The sequence below is a fragment of the Pseudophryne corroboree genome, chromosome 5 (genome assembly GCF_028390025.1).
Source record: "Pseudophryne corroboree isolate aPseCor3 chromosome 5, aPseCor3.hap2, whole genome shotgun sequence".
Classification (NCBI taxonomy): Eukaryota; Metazoa; Chordata; class Amphibia; order Anura; family Myobatrachidae; genus Pseudophryne; species Pseudophryne corroboree.
The window spans coordinates 665,425,140-665,447,387 of record NC_086448.1 but is presented as its reverse complement, the minus strand read 5'-3'; the positions used below and the strand labels follow the sequence as shown (position 1 = coordinate 665,447,387).

The 22,248-nt window shown below is 43.5% G+C and overlaps 1 protein-coding gene across 4 annotated transcripts in view; it reads left to right on the top strand.

Moving 5' to 3' along the window:
* RB1CC1 (RB1 inducible coiled-coil 1) overlaps positions 1-22,248 on the top strand; it is a 397,988-nt gene that overhangs the window by 207,449 nt on the left and 168,291 nt on the right. For all 4 annotated transcript variants that reach the window (XM_063923715.1, XM_063923717.1, XM_063923716.1 and 1 more), the window contains 3 exons: positions 9,459-9,643; positions 11,100-11,286; positions 13,421-13,502. In XM_063923715.1, the coding sequence (XP_063779785.1) occupies positions 9,459-9,643; positions 11,100-11,286; positions 13,421-13,502 (454 nt within the window). The remainder of the gene's footprint in view (positions 1-9,458; positions 9,644-11,099; positions 11,287-13,420; positions 13,503-22,248) is intronic.

The following is a 22,248-nucleotide window of genomic DNA, read 5'->3' as shown; positions in this document are numbered from 1 at the left end:
CCCTTATGGACTATGAGAAAAGGATTTACCGGTAGGTAATTCAAATTCTGTTTTTAAGGAATCCCCTGATAGTATTCCACATTCTTGTTGATTGTGGCCTTCAAGCATCTTCAGCTAGTATAGAAAATCGTTTTTTTTGTTTAGTTCATTCGAAGCTTCGAAACAGACTGGGAAATAAAAAGGCATCTAAACTAGTGTTTTAATTTAAAATGTTTAATGAAAGTGGCATGCCAAGTGCTAATGCTTAACTCCTTCTTTTGTGTGTGTTTCCCTGAAAAGTGCTTTTGCATTTTCCATTTTCATATTACTATGTAGGGTTATTTAATTATAAGTAATAAGTAGGACTAATACTTAACATTATTCTTATTTTCAGTGTCATCACTCTGAGTGTACAATACTTTGTTAATACTTTAATATGTTTAGCCTATCTACATGCAGTATATTCAGATGTAAATAGGAATAATAAGCAGTAAAAAAATGGTTTTATTGACAGATTTAAAATAAGTCATATCAAAGCCTATTAACTTTGGATTGTTAATGTTAGAAAGCATTAAAACATAATTGATCAATGTTTCTAATGCATAGCAATGTTTCACAGTATTAATATAATAAGTAGGATTATATTTCTTTTTTTATTAAAACATCAATGCCAAAAAAATGTTTTAAACAAAAAAGTGTTGTGGTTATTTATTTATTTATTTTTAAACTTTATTTTCCCAACTCTGCAAATAGTGCAAAGGCATCGCACAGCGGCGATGCCTTTGCACTTCAAGAGTAGCTCCCGACCAGCGTAGCTTTAGCGTGCTGGCTGGGAGCTACTCGTCGCTCCCCGGCCCGCAGTGGCTGCGTGTGACGTCACACAGCCGCCGTGGCCCGCCCCCCCAAAGGTCTGGCCACGCCTGCATTGACCGGACCGTGCCGCCGTCCAGCCCCCTCCCGCCCAGCAACCGCCTTTGCCTCAGAGGCGATCGCTAGGCAACAACGGCTGGCATGCGCCGGTGCATGCGCATTTCTGAACCGACCGCTGCGCTGCGGGAAATTGCAGAGAGCGATAGGGTTGGAATGACCCCCCATAACTGTACAGCACATAACTGAACCTAAAGATGACAGGTAGGCACAATTTACTTAATGTAAAATTACTGCCATACCATGCTACGCTGGTGTTTTTTTACTTTAATTGTCCTTTAAATTTAAATAAATTAGTTTTTAGTACACTCTTGCAGAATGAGTAATGTTGTGAAATATCATACCTTGCCAGTGACTACTTATCAGTCAGGGCATTTGCTCTAAATGAAAACCTTATTGGCTGTCATAGACTAGAATTGTACAATGACAAATCATTTACTCTTAACATCTAACATATCTTATACAGGTTGAGTATCCCATATCCAAATATTCCGAAATACGGATTTTTTTGAGTGAGAGTGAGATAGTGAAACCTTTGTTTTTTGATGGCTCAATGTACACAAACTTTGTTTAATACACAAAGTTATTCAAAATATTGTATTAAATGACCTTCAGGCTGTGTGTATAAGGTGTATATGAAACATACATGAATTGTGTGAATGTACACACACTTTGTTTAATGCACAAAGTTATAAAAAATACCCTTCAGGCTGTGTGTATAAGGTGTATATGTAACATAAATGCGTTCTGTGCTTAGATTTAGGTCCCATCACCATGATATCTCATTATGGTATGCAATTATTCCACAATACGGAAAAATCCGATATCCAAAATACTTCTGGTCCCAAGCATTTTGGATAAGGGATACTCAACCTGTATATATATTTTTGTTGTATCGGAGTCAGATGCATTAAATACAGTATAGGCACAGTCCCAACTATTGCACATATAATAAAAAAATGCACCCAATTCATGGACTGTTCAGAACAGAAAAAAGTGAATAGAATTATTCTGATTCTCCCACCAGCTGCGACTAAAATCATTTCCCACTTAAATAGAGCTGTTTTGAATAGTCTACTTTTCACTATAAGTATAAGCTAGCCCGGAGTGTATCAGTTTTTAGCTATTGGCTCTTATAGCCTTAAATATAACAGCGGCATGTAGTGGGAAGATCAATGTAAGAGATATGGTATGCACTTAAAGAAAGCCACATTATTTTTTAATCCAGAACCAGCAGTGCACAGTTTGATGGTTAGTGCGTGTGGTTCCTGTAACAATTTAACCTTTGGAAATGATCGTCATTATTATGCTCAAATAGTAGCAAATAATATTTAAGTGTATGGCAGGAGCTGAAAGTAAGCAGTAGCTACTTAGCATCACTCCACGATGAAATACTGCTATATGATCATTTGACTTGGTTAGAGTTGATATATCGCAGGTGGAAAGTATTTTAATTATTTTCCATTAAGGATGAAGTAATATGATAATTTTTTACAGTAAATGTTAGAAATATGTAAACAATTAGGTCTACCACAAACTTCTAGGATTACTTTTCGCACATGTGAACTGGAAATAGTGTGGCTTAGTAAATATTGTACAGCAAGTGCTATTACTGGATAAGGCTTCAGAATCAAGCTCTGTACGTATTACTAGATACATTTATATTATTGCGTCATCATTATTTATCAGACCGTGTCATGCAGTTTTGAGAAATGGAGCATCATTGGAAAATAATACACTTTTAAATAAGAGACTTTTCTGAAAATGAATCCTTCACCTTGCATTCCTTTTTATATACATATTTGTGTGAAGAGTAATTAAGGGACCCAGTTGTCTCTCTTTAGGAGCAGCAAATTGTTGTATTTTTATACTTGAGTAGCCATGATATTTGTAGTTCCCATAGGTGCATCTGATCTTTTTGGTAATTTTTTGAATAACAAAAGTTTATATGGTTTACAATTACATGGTTAATTAAGGCACGTTCATTTTAAAACCCCATATGATTCTGTTACCCATTTGTTCCCTCTTGCACTTCAATTAGTTATTGCTGGGAACTGTGACGTGAAGATCATGTGACATAATATCATATGATTATTCAGAGCTAACAGGCTGAAAGCATAGGCATGCGCAGCACATTTTATTAGTGTGTGCACCGCCGGAGGGGCAAGTCTAGCACCGTCTATTGGGCGTGGCTAGCACTACCTATGGGGCATGGGTAGCACCATTTTTCAATTAGTGTAAGTGGGAGAGCATAAGAATGCAAAAATAAGGGGGGAGTGCTGAACAGGATGGGTACGTGGGATCCACCGTTACTACGTCTATCCCAGAATGCAGACATTGGCATGTGAACATGGTTCAGAGGGGGACTGAGGGAGGCAGGGCTAGGGGAGGAAGTCTATCACTGCCCACTTGATGTGAGAGATGTGGTTCCGGGCGGCTCATTTATTTAGTGACTGCTGCAGTTGCGGACCTGGCATGTGGGTAGGGCTGGAGCTGTAGATACATATATGGAAAGCCACATTGATACACACACACAAACACACACACACACATATATATATATATATATATATATATAAATCTCCACATTAAAAAAATAAATATATAAATATATATACACACACACACACACACACACACACACACACACACACACACACACACACACACGGTTAGTTCGGAACAATGACTCATTCAGAACGGACACGATACTACAGGTCTTAGTATATAAACACTTTTATGTCCACAGCATTAAGGCATGAATACATACATATCCAGGGTGGCAAATCCAGGGATACATCTCATGCAATATAGTGGTATAGCACAGCACAAGCATCATAACTATGCAGCATTTCGGGCCACAGCGGATCCCTTCATCAGGTTCTGCAAGTGCTCACAAAAGACAAAGACGCAACAAATAAAATAAAACTCACTTAAATAGCATCCCCATGCCGGCGTGAGTGTGGAGCTTCCGGTTATATATATATATATATATATCTATTCACATACATTGACTTAGCCAGATCCACATGAAATACATTGAAATAGCTAGATCCACATGAAATACATCAAAATAACCAGTTCCACATAAAATACATTGAAATAGCAAGATCCACATAAAAAAAATATATTTACGTAACCAGAACCCCATAAAATACAGTAGACTGAAAAATCCAGATCGACATTTAAATAAAAAAAAAACATTGAAAATGCCAACATAAAATGTATTTTAAAAAGTCAGATCTTAGTGGAGGTAGGAAAACACAGCAGAATGCAAACACATCTTACGCATTAGGATGTTTTGTGTCAGTCTTTGCCGTTCATAAAGTATAAACTTAAGTGGGACATTTGCAGTATATCACTAAGCAGCTTTACAGTAAAATCATTTATCGTTACCAAATAAGTGATTCAACACCATCATCTCCTACCTGCGTCCCTCAGCCACACCATCATCTACTCCCGGCATCTCTCAGCCACACCATCATCTCCCCCTTCCCTCGCGTCTCTCAGCCACAGCATCACCCACCCCGCTTCTCTCAGCAACACCATCATCTACTGCCTGCGTGTCTCTGCCACACCATCTCCCATCTGCATCTGTCACCAACCCCCTCACTTTGTGTTTCTCAGCCTCCTCTTTTCACTCTGTGCCTCTCAGCCTCCCACCCTTCACTCTGTGCCTCTCAGCCTCCCCCTCTTCACTCTGTGTTTCTCAGCCTGCCCCCACATCTGTTTTTAGGAGCGGACAAGCAGTTCAAGCGCATGGGGCACCCACCGTTTGCTTTGCCCTTCCCCCCTCCCTCCCATTGCACTGGGTGCATTATAAACAAGAAACATCAATGTCTGCCCCTCCCTTCACTCTGTGCCTCTCAGCCTCCCATCCTTCACTCTGTGTCTTTCAGCCTCCCAACCTTCACTGAGTGTCTCTCAGCCTACCCCCTTCACTCTGTGCCTCTCAGCCGACTACCGCTTCCCTCTGTGCCTCTCAGCCTGACCACCCCCCCTTTCCCTCTGTGCCTCTCAGCCGGCCCCCCTTCACTCTGTGCCTCTCAGCCTACCCCCCCCTTCACCCTGCACTTCGATCTGTGTCTCCCAGAATCCTCCCCTCTCCCCCCTCGTTCACTGGTAGCCTCTCACCTTCATGTGAGCCGTCAGACAGTGAGGCCAGGAGCAGCAGCAGTCAGCAATCAGACAGGACAGGGAGCACTACGGCTGCACAGTAGTGAGAGTGATAGGCTCGCTGGCGGCACTTCAAATGCAGTGCCGGCGCCAGCCAATCAGAAGCGGTGGTTCGGCAGCCAATCAGGAGCCGCTGCTCTCGATTCGCTGTCACTACGAGAGCTCCGATTTGCTGGAGACTGGCGCTTCATTTTAAATGCCGCCGTTGAGCCTGTCACTCCTGTGCAGAGCGCCCTGCCCTGTCTGATTACTGACTGCCGCTGCTCTATCCACCGACACACTTGTACTCCAATGCCACCTGGTCCCCCTTATCTGTCAGGGCCCAGGACAAAAGTCTGGACGGTCGGCCCTGCGTGCGAGGGGTACCGGACATTCGGGGGTGCCTGTGTGCACCAGGTATGCCTGTGGCTGAAAGCTGGCAGCTGCCTACAGACAACAATATCATAGATCAGTGTTTCCCAAACTTAGGTTACAGGAAACCTTAACAATGCATGTTTTTCCGACCTCCTCCGTATCACATGTGAAATAATTAGCGCTGCGTATGGATCTTTTAAAATGTGTCAGCCCGTAATGAATATTCTTGTGTTGAATACACCAACTAGGAGATCTGAAAACATGTGCTAAAAGGGAATCACTGCCAGACATCTTACAATTAAGTGCAGTTCGGCTTTTGACTGTAAGCAGATGAGTGATGATCCTGATGTCATTAGACGGTATTTAACAAGATGTAGTGCATTTCTGTCCTTACTTTTAACATTATTTCACTTATTTTGTCCTGACATCTATAGTTTATTAACTTATATGTGTCTCTATGGGACACTCTTGGGTGGATTTAGAGAACCTGTCTTTATATGGGTGTTGGAGGTGCTTATAACATGTCCTAAAACAGTAACTGTGAAAATCAAAGAAGATGACCCTCTATTCTCCCCACTCCTACCTGTAAAATATTGAGCACTACAGAGAGTATGCTGTGCGGTCACCTGGGCCAGCTTTCTTTATGAAGCATAGGAGGGTAGCTGTGACATATGTACAAGCCACCTAGGAGAAAGCACTGGTCCATCACTCTTATGTTCCAAGCTGCCTTTACATAAAGCCCTGCTTTTTGTACACTTCTGTTTCTAGTGTTGACCGTCGCTGTAGCGATATATCACATATAAAATGTAACCCTTCAAAATTAAAATATGCTCTCCTCACTGATCAGCACCATGCACCCTGAGTCAACACTAGTTTCTATAGTGTTGGTTTAAGTTACCTTAAATACACAATTCATGAACAGCATTTATCAGAATTCTTAGCTGTGGAGTCGGTTGTTTGTGTAGTTGATTGATTCAGACTGTCATGTTAGATCTCTGTTTGCTTTAGGAGGACACATGGTGTATGGTACGTATTAGGTGCCAGGTTGCAATTGCTGCAAAATAGCATAGACAATATACGGTATCTCATGAACTTGAACCGAATTCCTTCTGTATTCTCTTGCCAGTGAACTATGTTAAACTAGTTTATTCTGATGTTAAATCCCACTGCTAGGTTCATATTGCAGACAGTGCGGTCTTGACTCTGTTGCTAATCAGTTTCATGACTACTATAATCTAAATCAAATACCTCCCGCTTTATGTGATATTCCACTTGTTCCAAGAGTCCACAATGTATGTATTAATGCCACTGAAGACCAGCACTAGCTTATTTTGGTAAGAGGTACATTCAGTAACATATATGTACTTATTATATGTCTCATTTTGCTTGAATGACTGTGTGCTACATACTGTATTTTAGTCAGCTACTCCAGGCAGTTAATCTGCTACAATATGTCATGAAGTTCCTATGAACTCTCTCTTTCATGGGTGATCTCTCATGTGATGGCTTCAGGCTTCTAATAACATTTCTGTTTTACTTCGTTTTTCTTTTCATTTTTGGCTGGTCGCACTTTGAGAACTTCAGTCAGGAATCTCTGGTCTGAGAGCATGTGACAGAGCCGCTGCTGTATGTCATGATCTTTCTCTTATGTGGGTGATGTGACATGTGATGACTGTTCCTGCCAGTTAGCCTTTCTGGTGATTTAATAGGACGTCCTTGTCATTATGACTCTCTTGTGCATATGTAGAGCTTATGATGCTTCTGAATTGATATACAGTATAGCAGAGGTTCCCAAACCGTGTGCCGTGGCTCTCTGGGGTGCCTCGGGACACTTGCAGGGGTGCCCTGGGTTGGTGGTCCAGGACCAATTCAAATTATTCATGGTCAGTATAATAGGCAAAACCATTGCTGGTGGCTGCCAGTCATAAAATATGTGGCCAAACAGAAGCAAATCTTGTCCCTCACCACACAACTGACCCTAAGGATGACATATAAACGCAATCTACTTAATGTAATATTTCTTTCTAAATTTTTCAATAAGAAATTTTTGGCCTAGGGTTGCCGTGAAAAAAATTCTGATATTCTAGGGCGCCGTGATTCAAAAAAGTTTAGAAACCACTGCAGTATAAGCACCACAGGGGCAGCTCAGAAAGGTAAAGAGATTAGTGACACCTCAGGCGAGTGGATAGTACAGACGGCTGGCAGCAGACATGGCAGCCAGTGCTCTTTGACAGCAAGGTATAGTGGGCATGAAGTAATTGGGACTAATAGGTACCATACCTGTGTACAGTATATGCTTTTATGAGTATTAAAATACAGTAATAAAAGCACAGTTTTTATCACCCGCAAGTAACTGGCCCTAGGCATGCACTGCATTTCCCCTCTTCCCCTGTTTGTATGAAGTTAATTTGTTCTGGTTCAGTAAGTGACACTTTCTGTAATGGCACATCTAAAAATATATATTTTCCAACATTAACTGCTATTACCATTGCTTTAAATAGTTTGCAAATTCCTGAAATGCAGACATTACAAAGTCTGATGAATAATTTCACAGGCTTTGGAAGTCTTTGAGAAGTAAAATTCCTATGAAGTCAGCATGTCAGATCACAACTACAATTATCTAATATCTATTTATTTTTCCATCTAATAGTCGCTCATTGAGGATAGTTAGCCAGTAGTCTCTGGTCTGGGAGCATGTGATTTACATGCCCACTATGTCATGGTGCCCTAAGATCTCTCTTATGTGGATTTTCAGTCATGTGACGCCTATTGATGACAATTAACCTTTTCTGTTCTCTAAATAGATGTCCTTATCATTATGTCTCTCTGGTGCCAACATGGAATTTATGGTCCCTGTAAATTGGATATAGGCACCACACTGGCATCTCAAAATGGTAGAAAGTTTGGTGAAAAATACCCCCAAAATTTAAATTGCTACCCAGTACTGTAGGACCCCTTACAAGTTGAGTCTCCAATATCCAAAAAGCTCGGGACGAGAAGCATTTCAGATATTGGATTTATTTTGGAATACCTGGGCAGGGGAATGGGGTCCGGCGGGTGTTGCAGGGGTCTGGCAGGTGTCGCCGGGTGGAAGAAAGGAGAAAGAGTTCCTGGTGAGGGAATGGATGCAAAGTTACGCCCATGTCGCCAGTCATTGGCTATTGACACTAGATGATGTCATGACGTCAGGGCTCACCAAATTATTCTGGTTATCGCAATATTTCGGTTTTTAGACTTATGGATATTGGATACTCAACCTGTATTATCTTATCCCAGCACTGGGAAGGGAAAGTTGGGAAGGCTATTCATTATACATGAAAACTCTAACCCAGCCCGAAAGCCTTGATCAATAAACTTTTTTTTTATTGTTGTATTTATTCTTCTTAAATGCCTGATAAGGAATGATGAACAGTTTGTGTTGTAAAGAGTAGGAGTGTTCGATATACAGGTTGAGTATCCCTTATCCAAATATTCCGAAATACGGAATATTCAGAAATACAGACTTTTTTGAGTGAGAGTGAGATAGAGAACCTTTGTTTTTTGATGGCTCAATGTACACAAACTTTGTTTAATACACAAAGTTATTAAAAATATTGTATTAAATGACCTTCAGGCTGTGTGTATAAGGTGTATATGAAACATAAATGAATTGTTTGAATGTAGACACACTTTGTTTAATGCACAAAGTTATAAAAAATATTGGCTAAAATGACCTTCAGGGTGTGTGTATAAGGTGTATATGAAACATAAATGCATTCTGTGCTTAGATTTAGGTCCCATCACCATGATATCTCATTATGGTATGCAATTATTCCAAAATACGGAAAAATACGATATCCAAAATACCTCTGGTCCCAAGCATTTTGGATAAGGGATACTCAACCTGTATTACTTTTTATGTTTTAGACAAATTATATAATGTAGTATTGTTATGCCCTTCTCAATCATATCAATAACCTGCAGTATTTGTTTTCAAATATAACATTGACTAAATGGCTGCATGTTCATTCTGTTCTTTCTAGGGATTTTTAGCCAATCAGAAGCGGGCTGAAAACTTAAAGGACCCTTCTGTGTTACCTGATTTGTGTTTGAGCCATGCAAATCAGTTAATGATCATGTTGACAAACCACAGAAAACTGTTGGATATTAAACAGAAATGTACCACTGCCAAACAGGAGCTTGCCAATAACTTACAAGTTCGATTAAAGTAAGAAATTTATTTTCCTCTTTAAATATATTTATAAAATGTTACTGACATTTTTATTTAAAATAAAATGCTGTTTGTAATGTGCATTTGCTTAGTCTGAGCCATACCCCCCAACATTGGGAGACATTAAAGTGAGCCCGACCAAAAAGGGGGTGTGGTCTATAGGCAAGTGGTGTGGCTTCACGGAAGTACCGCGATTGCGAGTCATGCCCCCGTATTTCGTCACTGTGGGGGCATGCCCGGTACTCTGTGAGCTGCTGGCATGCCCTTTCTCCCTCTGTCTCCCGTGAATAGACGCTGTGCACATGCGCATAGCGTCTATTCACTGCTGCTCTGCCAAGCAGGGCAGCGATGACGGGAGCCTCCCAACTGCCCCACCCCAACCGCGGGCCACTGCGGCCCGCGTGGGCGAAAATCGGGACAGTTGGGAGGTATGGTCTGAGCTCTTATTGTTATCATTCATCATCACCTAATCATTTGTTTGTTCCCTGCTTTGAAATGACTGGGAATAACACACACTAATCAGTTGGATAATTGGAATATTCAAAGCAGCACACATGAGATCAGGAAAGGTGTGCAAATCTTGTGGTGTAAACTTGTGTGCTTCTGCAAGGACAAAGCTGTATCTGTTGGGCAGTGTTATACCATGAGTAAAAGAATGGAGAAGAGTGGACTCAGACAGAGTGTTAGTTACTGAAAGCAGCGGGACCCAAAATGATATACAGTATAGCTACATCATTGAGTCTAACATACATTTATATGAATTATATCTAACTTGTTCATTTATAGAAACATAGAATTTGCTGGCGGATAAGAACCACTTGGCCCATCTGGTCTGCCCATGTACATGCGTACACTAAATTAGTAGGGTTTCATGAGCCACTTAACCTGCCAATATATTTTTGTAGTGTGGGAGGAAACCCTAATACCCAAAATAAACCCATGCAAGTACGGTGAGAATATACAAACTCCACACATAGCCCATGAAGTACGTCACGTGTTGTGCAGCTAAGAAGGTGCGTGAGGGCCGACCAACACGCTACTGTGTAGCAGCTCACCATCAAAATGAACCTTGGGAGCTTACAGACGTGTGTCTAAAACGGCAGTTTAGCCTGTCTAGCTGCTATCCGTGCTGCACATGGCGGTTACTCTGGCTATTAGCTGGTGGTCATAATAATGTGACTCGACCGTGTATATATATATATATATATATATATATATAAAATATATGTGTGTGTGTGTGTGTGTACATATATACATTTGTGTGTGTATATAAAATTGTATTTAGTATTTTCGCAACAAGTTTTCCGTTCTGCAAGCTGACAAATTTTTGTGAATGTGTTTGGGCGGGGGGGGGATCACTGCCATTTATCAGCACGCCTCCTGCCTGTGAATTGAGCAAGTGAATGCAATGCTAGACTATGAAGTAGTAACTGAAGTGTTTCTTAATTTACAGGTGGTGCTGCTTCGTAATGCTGCATGCTGACCAAGATGGGGAAAAGCTCCAGGCTTTATTCAGGCTCTTAACAGAGCTCCTTGAGAGGGTCAAAATAGTGGAGGCACTTAGTACAGTTCCTCAAATGTATTGCTTAGCAGTGGTTGAGGTTGTCAGGAGGAAGATGTTCATAAAACACTACAGAGAGGTGAGTGAATAACTCTAAGGGGGCAATCCTAATCCCCGCAATGTTGTGCTAGTAAGTGCAGTGTAATGTTTACTGTTTCCGCATGGAAGAGGATTGGCCCATATGCCTGCACATTATTTTGTTTGTTTTTTGTACACCTGTGCGATTGACTGGCAGAATTTACAGTGGTTGCTTAATATTAAAAGTTTTATCAGCTATTCAGAAAAAAATAACAGGTTTGTTCCCTTTATAGAGAGTTTGTTCCCTTTATAATGATATGAAATCCTCAAGTGGTTGCTCAATGGCAGTTACATGTGAAATGGCAAAGCAGTTGCTCCATTACAGAACAATGTTGAGGCAAACAATACTACCGCTTAAACTGAAAGTAGGTTAGGTTACATTTAAACTTAAATCTCTGTGTTAGACTTCAGAAGATGTGTATATACGGGATTCGGACTCTAGTTCGACAGTTACTAGGTCGACAATATCTAGGTCGACCACTATTGGCCGACAGTAACTAGGTCGACAGGGTCTCTAGGTCGACAGGTCAAAAGGTCGACATGGGTATTTCTCTTTTTTTTTCCTTTTTTGAACCATTTCATACTTAACGATCCACGTGGACTACAAGCTCACCATGCAAGGGGACACGGTGCACTAATTGGGGTTCCCGGTCACTGTACAAAGAAAACGACACAAACCCCCCATAAAAAACTCATGTCGACCTAGAACATGTCGACCTAGAGACCCTGTCGACCTAGTTACTATCTATCTTTCATAGCACACCCGTATCTACTGTAGTTAGGTCAGATCTGCAGTGGGAGGAGGTTAGAGTTCTTCTAAATAAATTGAAGTTTATGCAAAGGCTGTGGAGGGTGCTTAGGGGTCAGGCTGCAAGAGGAATAGGGCATACACACAAATTTATTAATGCTAATGTAATTTGCTTCTTTTGTGTATTGGCTAATATATAATATTATTTATATTAAACAGCCTCTACTTGATATAACTTTCCTGTCAAAGAGTGTTAATTACATTCTCCCTATATCATTACTTTCACAGCCATCACATGACCACGGACCAGTTTACTAACTAATATTGACTTTCACTCATGGATCCTTTGTTGAAACTGAAACCAAACCGTTCCATTATGAGAGAGTGTTTTTGCAGTAGCAGATATAGCAGCCTTAGTTAAATATCAATTTTGCGAAGGGAGCTCTTAATTATAGACAAAAAATTGCTTCTTTTTCAAGTTAAACACACAAGTTACTGTTTCAAAAACAAATATCTATATGGGATTGCTGCTTTAATTTGCTATTGAACACTGCAAAAAATGTGATGATACAGAATTATTTTGTAGTGCTCTGCATTAGGTTGGGTACCCAAAGGCTTTTTAACAATGACTGTTTAAATACCAGCAACATAACATGTCAAACGCACTTGAGGTCCGGCAGGTCAAATATTAGTCATACTGAGTTGGCCTCGATGCATTCAGCTTGCATTAAAATGAAGACGCAATAGTCCTGATTAGAAGTACAGTATAGACGTAAGTGGGTATGGTGACATTGGAAATACTCGGTAGCAATACAGCTTCTAGTGACTGTTTAACATTCTTATGTAGAAAAAATGTAAATCGTGATTGTGTGAGTCCTGTGCAGTATATACAGTAGGTGAATTATTCAGTGTTTTTGATAGGTTAAATTATGCTAAATATCTGACATTTGAAACTTTGGTGCAGTTTGGAGATTTTTATGAGCGTACTAACTGTTTGTGGTTTTGCCTGTCATAAGTTCTGAAGGCATCACACAAACACTGGGAAGTTAATAAAATGACACGTAGTATAAGAGGAATATTGATGATGGATGATAAATTAACAAAAACCTGTTTGAGGGACGGTCAGAAATGTTGCTTGCACTGTGATTAGTCCAATCATTACAGTTTGGTACAATTTTATGTACAAGGCTTTTGTCCAGATAGCCATTTCCTTGTTAGCCTTAAAGGTTTTGACTGCCTAACACTGGATACATCCTCACAGGTAATATATTACTCTGTGCTTTTATTTTGTAACTAATATGAGATGTGACTTATGTGTTTGTTTACAATTTCTTAGTAAATATTTTCACATTTACCAGCAGTTATTTTTACTATTATTTTTTGACAGTGGGCAAATGCTTTAGTAAAGGATGGAAAATCTCTATATGAAAATGAGAAGGCAAAAAGGGAAACCTTTGGTAAACTGTTTAGTAAGTATTGTTATGTATGCATCTTCTATTGTGACATATTACAAGCTAGAATCTAGTAAGCCCTAAATGTACTACTTAGATCAAGACAAAGGGGTATATGCAATTGCGGTCGAATTCCCGAAATTGTCGAATTTCGGGTCATTTTCGACCAAAAAAAAAATTCGCCTATGCAATTCAGTGCTTTCCGACCAAAAAACGGACTTTCAAAATTCGACTTTTTGAAATTCGAATTTTTGCAAATTCGACTTTTCTGCAATAATATAAGTGCTGCAATTCGACCAAAGCATATTCAATTCAAGTTTGGAAATTCGACAGCAGTGCTTTTAGACAGCAAATTCGTCATTTTCAATCCGCCACACTTTGGAGGGTGAAAACAAATAAAAAAATTTTAAACATGGTTTTTTTTGTGTTTTTTTTTTGGGGGAATAGCAGATCTATTTATATTAGAAGGGATTAGGTACTTTTTTTTTTTTTTTTGGAGGCACAAATATTATTTATAATTTTTTTAAAATATTTTTTTTGTTTTTGTTTTTTTTTTATTGCTGGAACGGTACAATCCGAAAAAAAAATTGCGTGGGGTCCCCCCTCCAAAGCATAACCAGCCTCGGGCTCTTCAAGCTGGTCCTGGTTCTAAAAATGCGGGGAAAAAATTGACAGGGGATCCCCCGTATTTTTAAAACCAGCACCGGGCTCTGCGCCTGGTGCTGGTGCCAAAAATACGGGGGACAAAAAGAGTAGGGGTCCCCCGTATTTTTCTCTGACGTCCTAGTGGATGCTGGGAACTCCGTAAGGACCATGGGGAATAGCGGCTCCGCAGGAGACAGGGCACATCTAAAGAAAGCTTTAGGATCACCTGGTGTGCACTGGCTCCTCCCCCTATGACCCTCCTCCAAGCCTCAGTTAGATTTTCTGTGCCCGACGAGAAGGGTGCACACTAGGGGCTCTCCTGAGCTCTTTGTGAAAGTTTTAGTTTAGGTTTATTATTTTCAGTGAGACCTGCTGGCAACAGGCTCACTGCATCGAGGGACTAAGGGGAGAAGAAGCGAACTCACCTGCGTGCAGAGTGGATTGGGCTTCTTAGGCTACTGGACATTAGCTCCAGAGGGACGATCACAGGTTCAGCCTGGATGGGTCACCGGAGCCGCGCCGCCGGCCCCCTTACAGAGCCAGAAGAGCGAAGAGGTCCGGAAAAATCGGCGGCAGAAGACTTTCCTGTCTTCAGATAAAGGTAGGCGCACAGCACCGCAGCTGTGCGCCATTGCTCTCAGCACACTTCACACTCCGGTCACTGAGGGTGCAGGGCGCTGGGGGGGCAGCGCCCTGAGACGCAATAAATCGATAGAAAACCTTTTATGGCTAAAATAAATGCATCACATATAACTCCTGGGCTATATGGATGCATTTAACCCCTGCCAAAACATACAAGAAAACGGATGATAAGGACGCAGAGAAAGGGGCGGAGCCTATCTCCTCAGCACACTGGCGCCATTTTCCCTCACAGCTCAGTTGGAGGGAAGCTCCCTGGCTCTCCCCTGCAGTCACTACACTACAGAAAGGGGTTAAAAAAGAGAGGGGGGCACAAATTAGGCGCAGTATAAACAATACAGCAGCTATAAAGGGAAAAACACTTATATAAGGTTATCCCTGTATATATATAGCGCTCTGGTGTGTGCTGGCAAACTCTCCCTCTGTCTCCCCAAAGGGCTAGTGGGGTCCTGTCCTCTATCAGAGCATTCCCTGTGTGTGTGCTGTGTGTCGGTACGTTTGTGTCGACATGTATGAGGAGAAAAATGATGAGGAGACGGAGTAGAGTGTCTGTAATAGTGTTGTCACCCCCTGGGGGGTCGACACCTGAGTGGATGTACTGTTGAAATTGCGTGACAGTGTCAGCTTTGTATAAAAGACAGTGGTTGACATGAGACAGCCGGCTACTCAGCTTGTGCATGTCCAGACGTCTCATACAGGGGCTCTAAAGCGCCCGTTACCTCAGATACAGACGCCGACACGGATACTGACTCCTGTGTCGACGGTGAAGAGACAACCGTGATTTCCAATAGGGCCACACATTGCATGATTGAGGCAATGGAAAAAGTTTACACTCTTCTGATAATATAAATACCACCAAAAAAAGGGGTATTATGTTTGGTGAGGAAAAACTTCCTGTAGTTTTCCTGAATCTGAGAAATAAAATGAGGTGTGTGATGATGCGTGGGTTTCCCCCCGATAACAATTGATAATTTCTAAAAAGTTATTGGCAGTATACCTTTTCCCGCCAGAGGTTAGGGTGCGTTGGGAAACACCCCCTAAGGGGGATAAGGCGCTCACACGCTTGTAAGAACAAGGGCTCTACCCTCTCTGGAGATGGCCGCCCTTAGGGATCCTGCTGATAGAAAGCAGGAGGGTATCCTAAAATATATTTACACACATACTGGTGTTATACTGCGACCAGCAATCGCCTCAGCCTGGATGTGCAGTGCTGGGTTGGCGTGGTCGGATTCCCTGACTGGAAATTTGATATCCTAGATAAGGACAGTATATTATTGCCTATAGAGCAATTAAAAGATGCATTTCTATATATGCATGATGCACAGCGGAATATTTGCCGACTGGCATCAAGTATGAGTGCGTTGTCCAATTATACCAGTAAAGTGGTCAGGTGATGCGGATTCCAAACGGCATTTGGAAGTATTGCCTTAAAAAAGGTAGCCTCTCAAAATAAGACGCCGTATTATCAGGCGCAGTCCTGGTTGGCAAGCGGACAAAAGGGTTCCTCTTTTCTGCTCGTGACAGAGGGAGAGGAAAATGGCTGCAGAGATCAGCCAGTTCCCAGGAACAGAAACCCTTTTCCGCCTCTGCCAAGCTCTCAGTATGACGCTAGGGCTTTACAAGTTCAGGCACGGTGGGGGCCCGTTCTCAATGAATTTCAGTGCGCAGTGGGCTCACTCGCAAGTAGACCCCTGGATCCTTCAGGTAATATTTCAGGGGTACAAATTGGAATTCGAGACGTATTCCCCTCGCCGTTTCCAAAAGTCTGTTTTACCGGCGTCTCCCGCTGACAGGGAGGCAGTTTTGGAAGCCATTCACAAGCTGTATTCCCAGCAGGTGATAATTAAGGTACCCCTCCTGCAACAGGGAACGGGGTATTATTCCACACTATTGTGGTACCGAAGCCAGACGGCTCGGTGAGACCGATTTTAAAATCTAAAATCTTTGAACACTTACATACAGAGGTTCAAATTCAAAATTGAGTCACTCAGAGCAGTGATTGCAAACCTGGAAGAAGGGGACTACATGATGTCTCGGGACATCAAGGATGCTTACCTTCATGTCAAAATTTACCCTTCTCACCAAGGGTATCTCATGTTATGGTACAGAACTGTCACTATCAGTTCAGACGCTGCCGTAGGGATGGTCCACGGCACCCCGGGTCTTTACTGAAGTAATGACCGTAATGATGATATTCCTTCGAAGGAAGGGAATTTTAGTTATCCTTTACTTGGACGATTCCCTGATAAGGGTGAGATCCAGGGAACAGTTGGAGATCGGTGTAGCACTACCTCAGGTAGTGTTGCGGCAGCACGATTGGATTCTCAATATTCCAAAATCGCAGCTGGTTCCGACGACTTGTCTTCTGTTCCTAGGGATGATCCTGGACACAGTCCAGAAAGAAGGTATTTCTCCCGGAGGAGAAAGCCAGGGAGTTATCCGAGCTAGTCAGGAACCTCCTAAAACCGGACCAAGTCTCAGTGCATCAATGCACAAGGGTTCTGGGTAAAAATGGTGGCTTCCTACGAAGCAATCCCATTCGGCAGATTCCACGCAAGACTTTCCAGTGGAACCTACTGGACAAATGGTCCGGGTCGCATCTTCAGATGCTTCAGCGGATAACCCTGTCACCAGGGACAAGGGTATCCCTCCTGTGGTGGTTGCAGAGTGCTCATCTTCTAGAGGGCCGCAGATTCGGCATGCGGGACTGGGTCCTGGTGGCCACGGATGCCAGCCTGCGAGGCTGGGGAGCAGTCACACAGGGAAGGAATATCCAGGGCTTATGGTCAAGCCTGGAGACATCACTTCACATAAATGTCCTGAAGCTAAGGGCCATTTACAATGCTCTAAGCTTAGCAAGACCTCTGCTTCAAGGTCAGCCGGTGTTGATCCAGTCGGACAACATTACGGCAGTCACCCACGTAAACAGACAGGGTGCCACAAGAAGCAGGAGGGCAATGGCAGAAGCTGCAAGGATTCTTCGCGGGGCGAAAAACCATGTGATAGCACTGTCAGCAGTTTTCATTCCGGGAGTGGACAACTGGGAAGCAGTTTTCCTCAGCACGACCTCCACCCGGGAGAGTAAGGACTTCACCCAGAAATCTTCCACATGATTATAAACCGTTGGGAAAAACTCGACAGGTATTGCGCCACGTCAAGGGACCCTCAGGCAATAGCTGTAGATGCTCTGGTAACACCGTGGGTGTACCAATCAGTGTATGGGTTCCCTCCTCTGCCTCTCATACCCAAGGTACTGAGATTGATAAGATGGAGAGGAGTAAGCACTATATTAGTGGCTCCGGATTGGCCAAGAAGGAATTGGTAACCGGAACTTCAAGAGATGCTCACGGAGGATCCGTAGCCTCTACCTCTAAGAAGGGACCTGCTCCAGCAAGGACCTTGTCTGTTCCAAGACTTACCGCGGCTGCGTTGACGGCATGGCGGTTGAACGCCGGATCCTGAAGGAAAAAGGCATTCCGGATGAAGTCATCCCTATCCTGATCAAAGCCAGGAAGGATGTAACCGCAAAACATTATCACCGCATTTGGCGAAAATATGTTGCGTGGTGCGAGGCCAGTAAGGCTCGACGGAGGAAATTCAACTGGGTCGATTCCTACATTTCCTGCAAACAGGAGTATCTATGGGCCTGAAATTGGGGTCCATTAAGGTTCAAATTTCGGCTCTGTCAATTTTCTTCCAAAAAAGAACTAGCTTCAGTCCCTGAAGTTCAGACATTTGTTAAAGGGGTACTGCATATACAGCCTCCTTTTGTGCCTTTAGTGGCACTTTTGGGATCTCCAGGTGGTTTTTGGGTTCCAAAAGTCACATTGGTTTGACACACTTAAATCTGTGGAGTTAAAATATCTCACAGAAAAAGTGGTCATGCTGTTGGCTCTGGCCTGGGCCAGGCGCGTGTCAGAATTGGTGGCTTTATCCTGTAAAAGCCCTTATCTGATTTTCCTTTCGGACAGGGCGGAATTGAGGACTCGTCCTCAGTTTCTCCCTAAGGTGGTTTCAGCGTCTCACCTGAACCAAACCTGTTGTGGTGCCTGCGGCTACTAGGGACTTGGAGGACTCCAAGTTGCTAGACGTTGTCAGGACCCGGAAAATATATGTTTCCAGGACGGCTGGAGTCAGGAAATCTGACTCGCTGTTTATCCTCTATGCACCCAACTAGCTGGGTGCTCCTGCTTCTAAGCAGACTATTGCTCGTTGGATTTGTAGTACAATTCAGCTTGCACATTCTGTGGCAGGCCTGCCACAGCCAAAAATCTGTAAATGCCCACTCCACAAGGAAGGTGGGCTCATCTTGGGCAGCTGCCCGAGGGGTCTCGGCTTTACAACTTTGCCGAGCAGTTACTTGGTCAGGAGCAAATACGTTTGTAAAATTCTACAAATTTGATACCCTGGCTGAGGAGGACCGGGAGTTCTCTCATTGGGGGCTGCAGAGTCATCCGCACTCTCCCGCCCGTTTGGGAGCTTTGGTATAATCCCCATGGTCCTTACGGAGTTCCCAGCATCCACTAGGACGTCAGAGAAAATAAGAATTTACTTACCGATAATTCTATTTCTCGTAGTCCGTAGTGGATGCTGGGCGCCCATCCCAAGTGCGGATTGTCTGCAATACTGGTACATAATTATTGTTACCAAAAAATTCGGGTTATTGTTGTAGTGAGCCATCTTTTCGAGAGGCTTCTCTATTTTCATGCTGTTAACTGGGTTCAGATCACAAGTTGTACAGTGTGATTGGTGTGGCTGGTATGAGTCTTACCCGGGATTCAAAATCCTTCCTTATTGTGTACGCTCGTCCGGGCACAGTATCCTAACTGAGGCTTGGAGGAGGGTCATAGGGGGAGGAGCCAGTGCACACCAGGTGATCCTAAAGCTTTCTTTAGATGTGCCCTGTCTCCTGCGGAGCCGCTATTCCCCATGGTCCTTACGGAGTTCCCAGCATCCACTACGGACTACGAGAAATAGAATTATCGGTAAGTAAATTCTTATTTTAACACCAGCATCGGGCTCCACTAGCTGGACAGATAATGCCACAGCCGGGGGTCACTTTTATGCCGTGCCCTGCGGCCGTGGCATTAAATATCCAACTAGTCACCCCTGGCCGGGGTACCCTGGGGGAGTGGGGACCCCTTCAATCAAGGGGTCCCCCCCCCCAGCCACCCAAGGGCCAGGGGTGAAGCCCGAGGCTGTCCCCCCCATCCAATGGGCTGCGGATGGGAGGGCTGATAGCCTTTTGTGATAATTAAAAGATATTGTTTTTTCCAGTAGTACTACAAGTCCCAGCAAGCCTCCCCCGCAAGCTGGTACTTGGAGAACCACAAGTACCAGCATGCGGGAGAAAAACGGGCCCGCTGGTACCTGTAGTACTACTGGAAAAAAAATACCCTAATAAAAACAGGACACACACACCGTGAAAGTAAAACTTTATTTCTTACGTCGACACACACATACTTACCTATGTTCACACGCCGACATCGGTCCTCTTCTCCATGTAGAATCCAGGGGTACCTGAAAATAAAAGATCAATATACTCACCTCAGCCATGGTCCAGAGATACATCCACGTACTTGTAGAAAATAACAAACCGCAAATACCCGCTCCATGCCGGACTGAAAGGGGTCCCATGCTGACACATGGGACCCCTATCCCCGAATGCAGAGAGACCTGTCAGTGACAGCTGTCACAGAAAGGTCTCTATAGCCAATCAGGAAGCGCAACTTCGTTGCGCTCATCTGATTGGCTCTGTGCGTCTGAGCAGACAGCGCATCGCACAGCCCAGTCCATTATATTCAATGGTGGGAACTTAGCGGCTAGCGGGTGACCCCCCCGCTAGCCGCTAAGTTCCCACCATTGAAAGTAATGGAGCGGCTTTGCGATGCGCTGTCACATCACAGACAGCGCACAGCCAATCAGATGAGCGCCACGGAAGTAGCGCTTCCTGATTGGCTGAAGGGACTTCAGTGACAGGAGTCACGTGATGTCCCGGCATTCGGGAGAAAGGGGTCTGATGTGAAAGCATTGGACCCCTTTCTAGTCCGGTATGGAGCGGTGTTCGTTTTTTTGTTTTGCCAAGTACGTGGATTTATCTCTGGACGTGGATGTACCTCTGGACGCTGGAAGGTGAGTATAATTTTTTCACGGGTACCTCGGATTGTCGGAGACCGTGGCAGTCGGCGTGTCAACATAGGTAAGTATGTGTGTGTCGGCGTATGAAATAAAGTTTTACTTTCACGGTGTGTGTGTCCTGTTTTTATTTGGGTATTTTTTTTTCAGTAGTACTACAGGTACCAGCGGGCCCGTTTTTCTCCCGCATGCTGGTACTTGTGGTTCTCCAAGTACCAGCTTGCGGGGGAGGCTTGCTGGGACTTGTAGTACTAATGGAAAAAACAATATCTTTTTATTATCACAAAAGGCTATCAGCCCCCCCATCCGCAGCCCATTGGATGGGGGGGGACAGCCTCGGGCTTCACCCCTGGCCCTTGGGTGGCTGGGGGGGGGACCCCTTGATTGTAGGGGTCCCCACTCCCCCAGGGTACCCCGGCCAGGGGTGACTAGTTGGGTAGTTAATGCCACGGCCGCAGGGCACGGCATAAAAGTGACCCCCGGCTGTGGCATTATCTGTCCAGCTAGTGGAGCCCGATGCTGGTGTTAAAAATACGGGGGACCCCTACGCTTTTTGTCCCCCGTATTTTTGGCACCAGCACCAGGCGCAGAGCCCGGTGCTGGTTTTAAAAATACGGGGGATCCCTGCCCAATTTTTCCCCTGCATTTTTAGAACCAGGACCAGCTCGAAGAGCCCGAGGCTGGTTATGCTTTGGAGGGGGGACCCCACGCCATTTTTTTTCCCGTGTTTTTCCCGTTTTTTCCCGTTTTTTAAAATCGCGGCAAAATCCGCCAAATCGGCCGATTTTCGCCCGCGATTCTGGCGAATCCGTTTTTCATTGAATATGGTGAATTCCGGCAGCCACCTTCCGGAATTCACCTGGCGAATTTAGTCGAATTAAAAAACGGCGAAAAATTGCCGCGATTCGCCGTGAATTGCATATACCCCAAAGAAGGTTATCTTCAGTTTTATTCTTAATTTTCACCATCACCTGCAATCTTAAATCCTGATTATATAGTTCTCTTGTGCGGCGTCATGCAAGAGGATGGACTCTATGGAGTCTGGATATGTGTATTGTAGTGGCGAATTGCTAGTACTTTCCGGCTGTATGGTGCATTTATTATTATTATTATTATTATTATTATTTACTGCTATGCTAGGGTTGTTAAAGCATCCTGTTCCCTACACATATCTGTGCCTTACATATATATTTGAACAGATATAATTTATCACCACTGAAGTAGTCATGGAATAGTGCACAGGGGTGTGTGTGTGTGTGTTTTCAAGCTCACACACTGAAATTTACTAAGAATTGTGTTTATCCATGTGCGAATTCAGTCGTGCTGTGCCCAAATTCAATAGACC